The 15948-nt window shown below is 39.1% G+C and overlaps 1 protein-coding gene across 1 annotated transcript; it reads left to right on the top strand.

Annotated features, from left to right (window-relative positions):
* Nucleotides 1-3274: 3274 nt before the first annotated feature.
* Nucleotides 3275-13516, top strand: june (JunE proto-oncogene, AP-1 transcription factor subunit). Its single transcript, XM_050053226.1, has 2 exons — nucleotides 3275-3332; nucleotides 10696-13516. Exon 2 carries the CDS (start codon nucleotides 10847-10849, stop codon nucleotides 11879-11881), a length of 1035 nt encoding a protein of 344 aa, XP_049909183.1. The 5' UTR covers nucleotides 3275-3332; nucleotides 10696-10846; the 3' UTR covers nucleotides 11882-13516.
* The last annotated feature ends 2432 nt before the right edge of the window (nucleotides 13517-15948 follow it).

Here is a 15948-nt window from a genome sequence, read left to right as displayed (position 1 = left end):
TTTGAAACAGCATTTAGATCTTTATTTGGGGAGATACAATTGTAGAAAATAAAATAAATATATGTCTGGAAAACAAAAGGAAATTTAAAATCCTGGCCACAGCCCTGACCTGCCACTTTATATATTGTTCAGGGACTCTAGGGACAAATCTAGTGTGTTATGATGATTAGGGACTGTAAAAAAAAAAAAAAAAAAAAAGATAATAACTTGTTTTTCTTTTTGCCAAAGGGAGTGTGGTCAAATTCTTTTTGGCAGAGTGGGGGAGGGTCTTTACTAACTGAACATCAGAATGCATACCTCACTGCTTCGTTGCTCCTCTACAGCTGCCTGATCCTTCCTTACATATTAACAGAAAGAACTACAGTAAAGTAAAATGCATAATACAAGGATACTGTGACAGTTCACTAACCGTTAAAATAAAGAGCAGGGACCTTCTACTATTTTTATGCCTACTACCCCTAAATTAAAAGAGAGGCAGAGCAGGGATCCCCCACTACATATATTTAGTTGCACTTTTGATAATTCTCTCAATAGTTTTTTGGGTCTCTTCTAGTGTGTGCAGCCTGTAGCTAAGTCAGCAGCAGTTGTAGCATGGCTAGGTGTGTTAGCCCAACCTTCTGCACTTTTGCCAGCTTTTTCTGAGGTGGATGGTGTGTCAGAGTCTCTTGCCTAAAAAAGTTACAAACTACTCCATAATAATGATATTACTATAATGGTAATACAGCTAATTGGCCAATATGTTTCAATAGTACGTAACTATTAGCAAACTAATGCACGTTGCTGTTATATATATTTTTTATTTTATTTTTATTTTTTTATATACTTTATTAATCCCCGAGGGGAAATTCAATTTTTCACTCTGTTGTCAATTACACACAGGTCCGAACACACACATGCACAAACTGGACCTATACATGCACTAAGTGGAGAGATGTCAGAGTGGGCTGCCCATGACGGGCGCTCCGAGCGGTTGGCGGTTGGGGGGTTCGGTGCCTTGCCACCTCGGCAGTGCCCAGGAGGTGAACTGGCACCTCTCCAGCTACCAGTCCACGCTCCATATTTTTGGTCCGGACGGGGACTTGAACAGGCGACCCTCCGGTTCCCAACCCAAGTCCCTATGGACTGAGCTACTGCCGCCCCAAAATATGGGGTGGATAATGGATAAGTGCCGCACAGTGAAAAAAGTGCTGCTAATTGATTTACTGTAAGCTAGCTCACATGAATGGATAAAGACTTGTAGGTAACAGTTACCCTATCATAATCATTGATGTTGTGTACTGTACATTATATATGTATATATATATATATACATATATATTTAATGAATAGGCCAATTTATCTTTACTAATAATAGTTTGGATTAATACTATTGTGTATTTTCAGACACATTTTAATCTGACAAAAAACAAACAATTAAAACAAAACAAACTTTAATTAAACTTAAATTAAATTATCAAACAATAATAAACATCCCCCACCACCACTCCAACTCACAGGACCCCCTAGGGATCCACTATTGAAGAACCAGGGAATAGATAGAATATATAGTAATTTTTATGTTTGCCATATGTTGGTACCTGCCAAATTCCTCCATCCTTCCTCTTTTGAGCCATGCCTCTTTCACGCACCTTTTGAAAATGTTATTTTTTTCACAAGGTCACTTTGCTTTCTTTCCCTTTCCTTCCTTTCTTTCTTGTCTTTTTTAAAACTCTATTTCCCTTTCTCAGGAAAAGACATGTATGTTGGTGCTCCAGCAGCATAAGCAGTCATTCACTCAGCTCTAGCTACATTTAGAGACCAATCCAGTGCAGGGGTGGACGGAACCATTTTCAGGTCAGAGGGGCCTCAGAGAGCTTCCACAATATTTTTTATACAAGTTTCAGTCTTTTAACAAGTTTATTCAGCCAGTTTTGTTTTTGTTATGGCACTAATTATACTTAGAAATAAAAAAAATACAAACAAAACCAAACTTCATTCCATACTTTCGAGTCCCCCCTCCTATTGGAGCCCCTGGTAATTAGTCCCACTTTCCCTCCACTACTACAGGCCCGTTTCCACTGAAGAAGTTCCTGGTACTATTTGGGGGGCAGGAACTACTACAGGAACGTCCTCTCGCTCGGCCCTCTCAACCACCTTGTCTCCACTGGGAGAGCGGAGTACGAGGAAGGTTCCTGTAAAGTTACGGGCTCTGGATGTGACGTAATTGTTGCGCGACCATTTACCGGGGCGATGTAGGGACGCCGTTAGCTGATAGCCCTTAGCGGTGTCTGTAATAACTCACTAAATGGCCCGTGAAAAAAAAAATTTTTTCCAGCGGATGTCTTAGTTACAACATGATTGAGCTATCTGGAGTAGTTTCATGTCGTATCCGACAACGGGAGGCTTTTAACAGATGACGTCCTGATGTTAGCTTTGCTGCTGCTGTTAGCTGTCCCTGTCAGCTGCAGCCACTGATGCTTTCTAGACATCGTGATTTCCCAAAACTGAATACATACCACACATATCAACACAAAACTGCTTTGCTAGCTCAATCATGTTGTAACTAAGATATCCGCTGGAAAAAATATTTTTTTCACGGGCCATTTAGTGAGTTTTTTTACATGGCGGCGGAAGCTATATGAACGAGCTAACCCTCGTCTGCTGAGTTTTTTGTTGCTTTCTGTTGACGTCACATCCCTCCTTGAGTATATCCAATCAGCACCAAGTAATCCCCAAGCCCCAGCCAGGAGTCTTTCGGGGCCGTTCTGAATACCTACTCCGAGGCAGGGACTTGTTTAACCCCCGTAAAAGTTCCGGAACTCTGTCCTTCGGGGGTGGTTCCTGAGGTGGAGACAAGCACCAACGGCCACGCCCCTTAAAATTACCCCGAAGTTCCTGGTGGAAACGGGCCTTATGACACCCCTTCTTGCATTTCCTCATCGCAACTAGTTTCGTACAGTCCCTTACTTTTTTCTTTTTTTTTTTATCATTTTCTACTTTAAGTATTTTCAGATGTGTTGTTCGCCATTATAGTGGAAAAAAATTACCCTTATTAGGTCATTTACTACAATTAAATGATCACATTTACATTTACTGAAGTTATTCAAAGCAAATTAGAAAAGCAAATATTAATATCATATTTCAAACATGGCCCTGTAAATATATGACTTCATTAGAGATGTGTTAATACACTAATGAACAGGAAATGTCAGAGTGTGAGTCACTTTATGGTGGAGAGAGAGCGAGAGAGAGAGAGAGAGAGAGAGAGAGAGAGAGAGAGTGTGTGTGTGTGTGTGTGTGTGAGACTCACTCTGTCTGTTCTCGGATGGTTCAACAGCTCTCCGCTTCTCCCTGTGAGTATTAACCTTCGTCAAACATTATTATTGTTCGTATGAACTTCCAGCCTCTGTGTTTTTATTCCAAAAGCACAGTTTCAGATGAATCGATGAACGATGTTTGGGTTATGTTAGATGATTGTGTTAATTCATCAGCTCTGCCTCGCGCTCTTCTCCCGGTCTGAAGTTAACGGCTGTACCGGGAACTTTAACGTGTTTAGAGCGCGTCCTGACAGATCAGAAGAGTTGGATCCAAGTGTAGCAGCTTCACCACCGACAGGTGATCACAGTGAATGTTACTGTTTCTACTGTCTGACTCTTCTCTGCATGAAAGCTATCGCTAATTATTCATTATTGATTCAAACAGAAATAACAACGAAGATCTGATTCACATCTCATCCTCTTATTAACAGTGAACCCTGGCTTGATATTATTAATACATTATTGTAGCTATATTATCATAAATTATAGTATTATTGTTATTTTCATTGGATCGACATAGCTGGTGGAGGAAGAGATGATTTGAACAATTTAACACACTGTTGGGTTGTTCAGTTTAACAGTTCATCATATTTATTGATTGCTTACGTATTTTGTGTGAAATCTTGATTTGCAAAGTAACTCTGTTTGTTACTCAGCTATTTAGTGGAGTAAAAATTGCATAATTATATTTCCCTCTGAAGTTTAGTAAAGTAGAGGTTTAAGGCAGAAGAAGTCCCCTAAAATTAGACTGCTAAAGATGTTGGGGTGTATATTGGCTGATAATACAGATATACACTGTCAGAAGTGGCTGATAATTAAGACATAAATATGCTAGAGGTGATTTAGAACACTGTTGCCATTACATAGTTTGTCCACCAGAGAGCACTGACTGTGGTAGTTAATATGGCCTTAAAATAATATCCATATATTTCAAGATATTTCTGCAGTAACAATATTTATGGCAATATGAAAAAAAAATCCTAAATAAAAGGTTCATGAGTTTTCCAGCTGATGTTTTCAGATGTATAGGCAGCTCCTGCATTGTGTCTGTGTTACATGGTGGATACGGAGTGTTCAGGGGGAGCAGAGGGCATCAGAGTTGTGGTGCTTCTTTCAAATAACTCTCTGATCATTGATAGAAACAGCTGCAGGAATGTTAGACAGTTGAGTTCAGCTGATCAGCTTGAATCTGATTAATGTCAGCCTATGGTTTGACTGCTTGTGCGTAAAATACTTCTCATACATTCCCTCTTAGGACTGATTGATGGGCCATTTGTCTCTACTTTTCCATCAGAACTCAGAGGAGGTTCATGTTTTCCTCAGTAAGAGAATACGCAAGATGATGATAGACCTGAGCTGAATCAGACTGATTAGATGTAGTTAAAGCTTGGCTAAAGCCACAGTTGGTAACTTTTTCTTAAAAATAACTTTCTGTCATATTTGCTGAAACTGTCAATACATCCACATAGTAGTACATGAGACAGATCATTTGTGGGACAAAAAAAAATCTGATTCCTCTGCCTCCAAAGTGCTTCTATGGGCAGATCCTTCTGACTTTTTGGGTTTTAAACAGGAGGTGTCAGAAAAGTTACCACGGGCTTCAAAATACTATCAGATATTTTAAAAATGAAAATTCTATTTTTGCAATAGCAGGAGAGAAAAATACGGATCTCTCAGGATCTAAACTCAAAATGACAAAATTTGTCACTTTATTAACATGGAGATTAATCCTTCTGCACTGAAAGAACCCTCATCCACCAAGCTGAACTCAGTGGTTGAGGGAAGTAATGCAACATCTCAAACTTGAAAAACTAAGATTCACGTTAAACGGCTCCCATGAGAACATGGAATCCATCAATGGAATATATCAAAGGTAGACTCTAAACCCCAACTTTATTGATAACTCCACATGAGGTACGTCATATATTGTTTTACATCTTCCTATAGTTGATCATAATAGGAAAGGCCCTTATTGGGTCTTTATCTTGTGCAACTGCCTGTTCTTTTCAAGTTTCTGTATGTATGTAGGTATATGTGTGTACCTGTGCATATACATACATGGGTATGTGCTTTTTATTCGACTGTTTTTCATTTGCAATGCTGTATAGCAGTTTATAGGTTGTTTAAAAAAATAATTTACAAGCAAAAAATTAAAAAGAAAGAAAGAAAGAAAGAAAGAAAGAAAGAAAGAAAAGTTACCACAGGGATAACTGGCTTGTCGCGACCAAGCGTTTATGGCAACATTGCTTTTTGCTCCTACGATGTTGCTTCCTATTATAGTGAAGCAAGAATCAAATCTGAATCAAGATTCTGTCACGGCCCTGCCTATTTCTCTCCTTAGATGTTCTCAGGAACATATATTAGTGTACTGTTTAGCTGTAAAATGAGAAAGTTTGTGACCTGGCTGCCATGTTGGTAACAGTCAAACCAAAACCAAGCACCACCCACCAGCACCGAGCAAACTTTATCATAGTTTTGACAGTCTGACCATTATTTATAAGCTGTAATTGACATGATGGCTGCCATAGAGACGCCTCAGCTCTGATTGGTTGGTTTTATTGAGTGACGGTGGATTCTTACGAATGTCATTAGAAGCACTATGAGGAAACTTTCTTTTTTTTTCTTTCTTTTTTTTTACAGATTATCTGACTCATGTACTGTGTGGATATAGTAACAGTTTCAGCCAAGCGGCAACCTCTGGACTAAAAAATGAAGCCAATAGTGTACCACAGTGTGCCACTGAAAAGTACCAAAAACTGCAGTTCCTCTAATGGCCACTGGAGGCTGCCTCCAGAGGCGACTCAATCCCCATAAACCCCCATGTTAAAATGCCCAGCTTTGCAGCAGAAATAAACATGTGTATAGCCTGGTACAAAAATTGGTTTTGGTCTCTAAAACTAATTTCAACACTATGACAACTGTATGGTGGGTTCATTTTTATAAAACTCACCTGTTTACATTTCATCAAGGCTTAAAGTTATTTCATAATTAAGAGCGGGGCTGCTTTGAGTGACAGGTAGTGTACGATATTGTCCTGGGCTTCTCAGTCAGATCCACCCCTCACTCCTCCACAGCTCCACCCTCTCGCCTAAATATGGCCACTTCTGGCTCCAAAAACCCAGGATGGCAATGGCCGAAATGCCAGACTTGAATCATCAAAGCAGGAGTCCACAAACCAATAGATGATGTCATGGGGGCTATTGTCTTTTACTGTCTATGGTTTCAGAAATTATGATAAAAAGTTACTTTTATCAAAGTTACCAACTACAGCTTTAGGCCTAATGGATAGGTTCACATTTTTTTCACGTCTGTCTAAAAACAATACTGATGTTCCCATATGTACACTGAAACAGTTTTTGGTCACTGTAATTGTTTCTCCTGTTCATACTTGCCACAGATTACTTCTTAAAGTAATTTTAATGGAAAGCAAGGGGGACAAATTCCACAGTCTCCTGTGTGAAACTGCGTTCCAAACTTCTGCAAAAGCTAATAATAAGTTAGACAAATCAAGTGGATATCTTCCAAAGTTACTGTTGTTTTACTACAAAATTCCCTCTTTGTGTCATTATCTGTCTGTTTTGGCAGCAAGCAAACACTGTCCCATGAAGCATAGAGAGGGACTTCATTTAATTTGGTATCACAAAGGACCTCTTTGCAGTCACTATGAACATAATTCAATAACCCTTCCAGTGTACACATGGTACATAAGTAGCCTACTGTATTGAGGTAAAAACTGACAATCCATTATTTAATGTTATCAAACCACTTCAGAAATCACTCCTTTTATGGAACCAGCACCTCCACAGCAGGCAGCAGCTGAGCAGCACAATTCACAATTCATTCAAAACTAATTAAGGTATTCTATGATATCTATCAGGCTGGAGTAATTACAAAAATTTAAGTTCAGTGCTCAAAGGCCCTGAAAATGTATCAGTCACTTGCTATGAGCCGTACGGTCCTACATGTGCACACACTTTTCTGCTACAGAGATTCCTGTATTAGGGATATGTGTCCATGTTTTCACTATTTCAATGCCCCAATACAACATCTGAATCAAAATTGTTGTCAATTTAGTCATGAACATTCAATGTCATAAATACTGAAAGGTGCCCTGCGGAGTTTTTGACCACCACTAGCCCTATGGAGCACTGCAAGGCAGTACATAAATATAGTAAGCATACACTGGGAGGGACACATCCACCTCAATACTCAAGGGATTTCATGGTCCGTTTTTGAGATTGTTGAGGCCTGAAATGTCTGTTTTCACAGGAGCTTTTCCAAAAAAATTCAGTGCATGTTGCGATGCTTTTGGCCATTTTTGCAATACAATTGCAGGGGCGACTGAAGACTGAAAAGATAGTTGTGATGTTGTCTTTGATTTGGAGTCTATTATCATCAACATTAAATGTTTCACACAGAACATCACATTCTCACTCCAACCTTGTCACATGGGACACCATGTCAATTTCAGCCTGGTTGTAGTATAACAGTGTACTGCAGTTCTGAGTGTGGTTTGTCCAAGTGGGGTTGCCATATTCCAGCAGAACACAGTTCATAGTGTATTCAACTAACGTTAATGTCTTTATTGTGCTATAATTGTCAGATAGCCCACGTAAAGTCTGAGAAAGTGTCGATCATTCATGTTGCACCACATGTCATGTGTGATTTATGTAAACAGTAGTAGCTTTCATTTATTGCATATTCCTATAGTATACTGTTTTACGCTATTCTGCTGATCAACAGGTGGTGGCAGTAATGTGCAAAGAAGTGTCGCAAACAATGCACCTCCCTTTACAGTCTTAAATGTAAACAGCTAGCAAACATGATGTGAACACACCGTGTTCAAATACGGAGTGTCTATTTGCACCCATGTGAGAATAATTACACTGCAGCTATTCAGCTGTTTACACCTATTTATTCGATTCCTTATTATGGATCCTATTGTGTGCATTGATTGGCTAGTACTACATGCTGTAAGTGGTTAGTACTCATCATGTTGACACATTAAGGTCGGAGGTGGTTTGTGCAAAGAGGTCATGGTTAGGGCTAGTGCTAACTAATCTCAGATATTCTCTGAGATTGAAGTGGTAAATGAACGAGAAAAAAACTCACAAATGTACTACCAGAAAGTCAGGTGACATAGCAAAAAGAATGACACAGTCCGTGGAGAGATGTGATGGATGAATGGGTCTAGCACAGGACTTTAACACAAGAGACTGGGGTCTGAGTAACATGTGAGTCAGTGTTGACTTGTAGGTTTTAGACTTTGATGTATTATTGTGTGTACATTAACTTTAGCAGAATGGGTAAATAGAACCATTTGTGTTAAGCCCAGTTCAGACCAAAGACTTGCAATGAGATGAAACTGTTTTAGAATGTTGCAGAGAGAAGTTAAAGCGGTGTGGACTGGCCGTTCTGTGCTCGCCTCATTTGATAGTGTCACCTGCAACTCAGCTGGTCAAATCGCCGGTGGCTGGTTTTAGAACGTAAATCACGTCACCTGTTTCTTCAGCCAAGCTGTGGTGAACTCCGTTGGTCAAGTCAAAATGACTGCAGATGGCGTGTTTGTTTGCTGCGGCAGGTGCTCCGTCCTCACTGAGCCCTCTGTTTCCGTCCTCATGGTGTGCCAGTGTTGGACGGTGGGTCACAGCTGCTACTTGCTGAATGTGCTTTGTATATACACCCAGGTGTAAATAGCCACACTGCCTACTTACACCCTGGCTACAAATAGCATTGTTGGCTGCAGACACCTGAGAGCTAATAGCATCTGCCTTGAAAATATAGTAAATTTTTGCATTACAAATGTTATATTTTGAAAGGAATGCATTCAACACATTTGTTTGACCTCAAAGAACACACACATGGAAAAACACAGCATGTAAACATTGTCTTTATTTGTTTACTTTTTTTTGTATACAAGGAAGCTCTCTCTAAACTTTTAATAAATTTGTTGAGTTCCTTTCCACCACTGGATCCCACTTTGACTATATAAACAGTACTATATGAACAATAATCATATTGATAATGATAATAACACGTTTTAGTAATAATAACAGTAAACTTTATTTATATAGCACCTTTCATACAAGAAATGCAGCAAGAAAGTGCTACAATAAGGGCATTATAAGCACCAAGTGCTTCACATGAAAATAGACATAATGAACATAAAACAGACTTAAAATCTAAAAAAAAAGATTAGGTGAAATAAATATCAAAAAGTCATAAATAATGACATCATAAAATCATAGAATTAAAAACCATAAATAATGAAATCAAGTAGTATACAACATAATAAACGAGTTGTGGCAATGTGAAGTGTAAAAAGAAAGAGTTTCAGACCTGTACCAGGAAAATCAGAGCTAGCTGAAGTGAACAGATACGTTTTTAGCTTTCTTTTAAAAATATTGAAAGTATTAAAAATATTTCCTGATATCTATAGGTAGTGTGTTCCATAGCTTTGTAACTGACAAAGGCTGCATCTCTGATCTCCTTCCGGCTGTTGCTGAGAACCTCTGGTAAACCAGCAGCAGATGATCTCAAGGGAGTTAGCAATGTAGCTTGGTCCCAGCCCATGTAGGGCTTTGTAAAGAAGGAGGAGGAGGAGCTTAAAATCAATCATCAATAAATGTATTTTATATATATATCTATATATATAGATATGTATATTACGATTACCATGACCTGGATGACTGAGAATCTTCACTGACATGTCTAAATGTAACAGGAAGCCAGTGCAGAGCAGCTAAGACTGGCCTGATGTGCTCTCTCCTCTTGGTTCTGGTTAATAGCCGAGCTGCAGAGTTTTGAATGAGCTGAAGTCTCTCAGGGGTGTTTTTCGGGAAGCCAGTAAAAAGTGCATCACAGAGGTTGAGTTGGCTTGAAATAAAGGCATGAATCAATTTCTCGGCATCTTCTTCATTTAGAAATGGTCGTACCTTAGCTATGTTTCTGAGGTGGAAAAATTATGTTTTTATTACCTAGTTATGTTGTAATCTAGGATCATACGGAGACCTGTAATCTCAGGTTTAATCCAGGGAGTTGAATTCCCCAGATTATTAAACAGCACTTTTTTTAGGACCGACAAACAGGATGTCAGTTTTGTTTTCATTGAAATCTAGAAAAATGACTGCTCATCCATTTACTTGTTGCCAAAAGACAGGTCATAATAACAGTAGATAACATTGGAGCAGAGTTTCATTGTCTTCGATCTCACCTCGGACTGTAAATAACACAGAACATGTACAGAAATACACACACACACACACACACACACACACACACACACACACACTCATCAGTAGCATCAGTAGTGTCAGCACCAACTCCTAGTTTACACCTCAGTAATCTTTCAGTCCTCTTCGTCCTCTTCCTCTTACAGACGTGTTTGTTTTTCCTGCAGGCACTCGTCTTCTCTTCTTCTCTTCACCTCTTCTTCCTCTCTTCGTCCTGCCTTCATCCTCCAACCCCCGACGTCAGTGGAACGTTTCAATCCCCTCTGATATTCAGGTTAATCTGATTATGAAGATATTCTCTGAGACACCTCTTCGTCAATGACGGCCAAGATGGAGACTCCTTTCTACCACGACGACTCCTCCGCTGTCCCCGCCTTTAGCCAGATTGCAGAATACGAGCGTTACCCCGGAAACAAGATGCTGATGAGTAAGAAGGCCATGTCAGTGGTGGGCAGTCATCACTTCCCCAGCGGTGGTGCAGCAGGAGGGAGGGGTGGGAACCACAACAACCTGGGGCTCGCTGGCAACAGCTCCCTGATGACATCAGCAGCACCCTCAGCGGACATGAACCTCCTGAAGCTGGCATCCCCCGACCTGGAGCACTTGATCATCCAGTCCAACCAGGGACTGGTCACCACCAGCCCTGTGTCAAACTCCACCAATGCCTTTCTGTACCGCAACCAGGCCACCAACGAGCAAGAAGGATTTGCTGATGGCTTTGTCAAAGCGCTCGCTGATCTTCACAAGCAGAACCAGCTAGTGGGAGGTGGCCCCATGTCCCCATCTTCATCCTCCGCCGTCTCTCTGCAGACATCCTACCAGAGGAACCTGATGTCCAGTGGAGACATGCCCATCTACACCAACCTCAGCAGCTACAACCCGGGCCAGATGACTTACCCTGGAGGCCAGATGGCGTACGGTAGTGGCTCAGGCCATGGCAGCGGTGGAGCCTCTCAAAGCCACACCAGAGGCCTGGACGCCCCTCAGACAGTCCCTGAGGTGCCTCACCCAGCGGGCGACCCTACTTCCCCGCCCTCCCTCTCTCCAATTGACTTGGAGACACAGGAGCGAATCAAAGCAGAACGCAAAAAGCTCCGCAACCGCATCGCCGCGTCCAAGTGCCGCAAGCGGAAGCTGGAGCGGATCTCGCGGCTGGAGGAGAAGGTGAAGGTCCTGAAGAACCAGAACTCGGACCTGGCCTCCACCGCTGCCATGCTGCGGGAGCAGGTTGCCCAGCTCAAACAGAAGGTCATGAGTCACGTCACCAATGGCTGCCAGATCGCCGTCAGCTCGGCCGCTGGCAAGTCTGGAGGAGGAGGGGGAGGAGCTGGTAGTGAGGACTCCAGCTGCTGAGGGGGACACAAGCTGAATAAGCATCTGAACACAAGCCAAGGGGCCGAGGGGCCAAGGGTTTACTTTTACGATTTTGCCATTTTGCTCACACTTACGGCCAGAGCGAGCAGAGATGGAGACGTAAGAACACATGGATGTTTAATGGGATTCGTGTAGCCCTGAAAACCGCTGTCAATCATCCAGCCACAGGGGGCGGAGCATAGAGGAGAGAGAGGACACAGAAAGAGGGATAAATCCCTGATGTGCAAAGTTCAAATTTGGGTAATTTGAATTTTGCTGTTTTTCAGAGGAGATGTTGGCAAATTTTATTTAATACAATATTCTTTTTTTTTTTGAGATGTCAATACATCTCAGTAAATAACTGGAAACATTGGAAATTCTTTTCCACCATTGATTTTATTGTCATTTATAGTAGAAATATTGTTTGAATAAATGACATATTAAAATGAACATTTTTACAGTGTAACATTAATCTTTTATATTTTGAAACAGAGTTGAAAACACTGCTTATAAAAGGTTATCCAAATGTTCAAATCGCAAGTACTGATTTAATTCATTCAGTGTGAAGTAATCAGATTACTGTAGGTACAGAGTAAGGACTGTAATTTGAATTTTCTTGTCAGAATTTACAATAATCAGTTATCAGAAGAGTGTTAAAGAGATAATTTGTTACTTTTTTTACTACAATCCCACTGTGTGTTAGCGATGGGACTATACACACCAAGCACTTTGACACCTCTGTTTTTTACAGTAACTCTTCATAGTTACTGTGATAGATCTATGTAATCCGATTACATGTCTGAAACTGAAGCCCAGCTGTGGTTCGTAATAATCCAGTGACTGTTTAAAATTTTGAACTGTGTTTCTGTGTTTTCTTTGTCTATTGTTGCTGGAAGTTAAAAGCCTTTAAAGCTGCATTTCGATCACAAAGTTGGTTGTGTTTTTTGAGCTGACAGGCTGTTTGTTCATTTCAGTTGTTGGCTGATGGAAACTGTTCTCACTTTCTCTGGATCTTTCAGGAATCAGGACTGAAGGGAATGTTCAATTTAAGACCTGCCAGTGACGACACCTGTATGGTTTTAATATCTCAATTTAAAAACAAGTTGTTGTTTGTTTTGTTTTTTTACTTTTCAACTACTGGTAAGAAGAGAGAATTTCACGTTCAACTCAATGGCAGTTTTTTTGAAATAGTTCACATGTTTTTGAAGCAACAGAACTATTACTGACATAAACATAAATTATGATGATGAACAATGTCAGATGAAGCATTTCTTGTCTCCTTTATTCTCAGTGCATAACAGTGTTGCGCATACAGTATAAGATATGACTATTGAACATTTATCACTTTGATTAGTTTGCAGCTTTAGATGGAAGCCAATTTCTGCCAGGAATGAAGAAAAAAAAGATTGAATGTTAAGGGTGATGAAAAAAAATTAAAAACAAAAACAATCTCATATGTCCTAATTTGGCCTTCCATGACATTATATTAAAATTTTAATTGGGAAAAAGTCAAGATTTAAGGGTTGTTGTAATTCACCTTGTTTTTCTTCCTGGTTGTAATGAGCTTCCACTGGTTAAAGATCTTCAAAGAAATTTATAAAGAAAGATTTTGTTTACTCAAAAATTATCTCAGTGGAATATCAAATGTGTTTCACCTGCTTTGGTAAAAATACATTTTTAAGAGTCAATTTCAGGTTCAATTACCTGATGAATTTGTGAATTATTAATTAATTATTATTATTATTATTATTATTATTATTATTATTGATTAATTATTTAAAGTTAAAGGTCCAACCTTTAATCCTAAATGTAAACAAAATGTATATGAAGGATAATGCACTCCTAGCTGTGTTGTTATGAAGAATAATGCACTCTCAATTTTGTACATATATATTGCTCACTGTGGAAATATGCTCCTCAAGGAGGTTTCTGAGGTCCTTGAGGGGACTCCTTAGATCTTTGAGGAGTCTGCAGAGGTCTTTGAGAGGGTTTCTGAGGTCCTGGAAAAGGATGCAGTCCTTGAACAGGTTGAGGAGGGCCTTGGGGAGAATGTAGAGGTTCTTGAGGGGTTTCCTGAACTCCCTGAGACGGTTATGGAGACTTAAGCATCAGCACTATTGCTAGGGGTTACCTGCAGGTTAACCTCCTGAGATCCAAGCTTTTGTTTGGCATGCATTGTTAATTTCTCACTTCTCCTGAGTAATTTTAAGTAGGATCTGATAAGTATAAGTATAAAAAACTAAGCATTGTCTTTGAACACTAAGTAGTTTTTGAAAAAAAAAAAAAAGTCCTCCTATGGGGGCATTGGTTTTATTTTTAATGGTCACAAGTGTGTAATAAATTGTAAAAAAAAAAAAAAAAAAAAGAAAGAAAGAAAAAAACCCTGTTCAAAACAGTTAATTTCACTGCCTTAACATAGCTGTGCAAAATGAAAATTGCAAATAATGCAGCATATCTAAAAGCAATGTGCGTTGTTTATTTTGTAACTGTATGATTTTTCTTTGCTCTATATTCCAAGCTTGGAATATCCTTTCTGTCTGTGGGAACAGTCTGTCACACCTAACTGACCTGTGCTACTCGCGATAATACAATAATAAAGTCCCAATGTCCTCAAACAAGTACTTCCTAATTTAGCTTGTTACTGTTGCTAAAATTGGTCAGATTTAAATGCTATATCAAACTACAAATGTTATTTAGTATAAATAATCATTTTTTAACCATTACATTTGATCAGGTTTTGTACCTCGTCTTTTTGTGTGCGTGTTGGGATCTGCTGTAGACTAATTTGGCAGAGATGGCCGCCATCTTGTTTGTACATGGATTAGTGTATTTTATTTTATGAAATATATTTTATATTTTTGCTATCACTAGAAGGCACATAAAGGTGTCCATGAATGAAGACAATGGGTCAAAGAAGCAGAATGAAGTATAAGGTGCAGCAAACCCAAAATGTAATGTCCTCATATAAGGATGCAGGGTCGCAGGAGGTTAAATTGATTTAGATTAGTGGTTAAACTGTTAACCTGAACTACGTTTGAAATGTCCACACGTAAGATTTTTAACAGACTCCTGACAGCCAATTAGAGAACAAGATGTTCAATTGCTTTAATAAAAATACGACATAGTGTGTGTCATTTTGGAGAGTGTGTTATTGTTCCATAACTGCACATTTTATTCTGGATTTTCTTACTTAACTTAAGTTATGTACGTGAGTACAACTTATATTTATATGGTGAAAGAAAGATTGGGCCTTTAATATCTTGGTTCTCTGGAAAGTCCACAAAAGAATATATTATGTAAATGTGTTGTTGTTTATGCAGTGTGTTGATTGATATTTTTACACGTTTTTCACTAATGATCCCTCTCTATTTCTGGACTCTGTTTTGTTCTGACTTTCCTGTCCAGTCAGCAGCTCTATCATGTTACAATTTGTAGACTGCAGCTGTAAGACAGAAAAACAGAACTGCAAAGAAATAAAATAAATCTGATTTTTTTTTTGTGAGCAACAAAAAATATAAAGCTCTACTACTTTTAAAAAAATCACATCAGAGCTTTATCTGAACATTTATGCTCACCCATGAAATAAAAACTGTTTCAGTTGCAGTTAGATGTTTTCTGTTTGACAAAAAAGGGTCTTTTCAAAATACTGTTGGCGAGTTTTAAACAAATATTTATTTTTTTGAACTTGAACAAGGCTTTTGACGTCTAATGATTCTATTTTTGTACAAATGTATAAAGAATATTAATATTCTGAAATGATGTGTGTACAAGCTGTTTGATTTGATCAAACACTTTATGTCTCTATTTATTATGAGTATCTTTTGTTATACTGATGTGTGTTTATTTCCTTTACACTGTTCTGCTGCGTACAAGTGTTTGTGTCAATATATCTGAATATAAAATATTCACCTGCTGCTGGTTTGCTGTTTTTAAATTTAGAGGTGGAGTAAGGTGTTTTCCACATGACAGTGGCCACGTGTTGTAACAAGTACACCTTTCTAAACTCATTTCAACTGTTTTAGGTGTTCAGCATTTCACATAAAGGATAAAGATTCAGCAAACAAATA

This window comes from Epinephelus moara, chromosome 9 (assembly GCF_006386435.1).
Source record: "Epinephelus moara isolate mb chromosome 9, YSFRI_EMoa_1.0, whole genome shotgun sequence".
In the NCBI taxonomy this organism is placed as follows: Eukaryota; Metazoa; Chordata; class Actinopteri; order Perciformes; family Serranidae; genus Epinephelus; species Epinephelus moara.
Note: the sequence above shows the minus strand (reverse complement) of the source record. Positions and strands in the feature narration are given on the sequence as shown.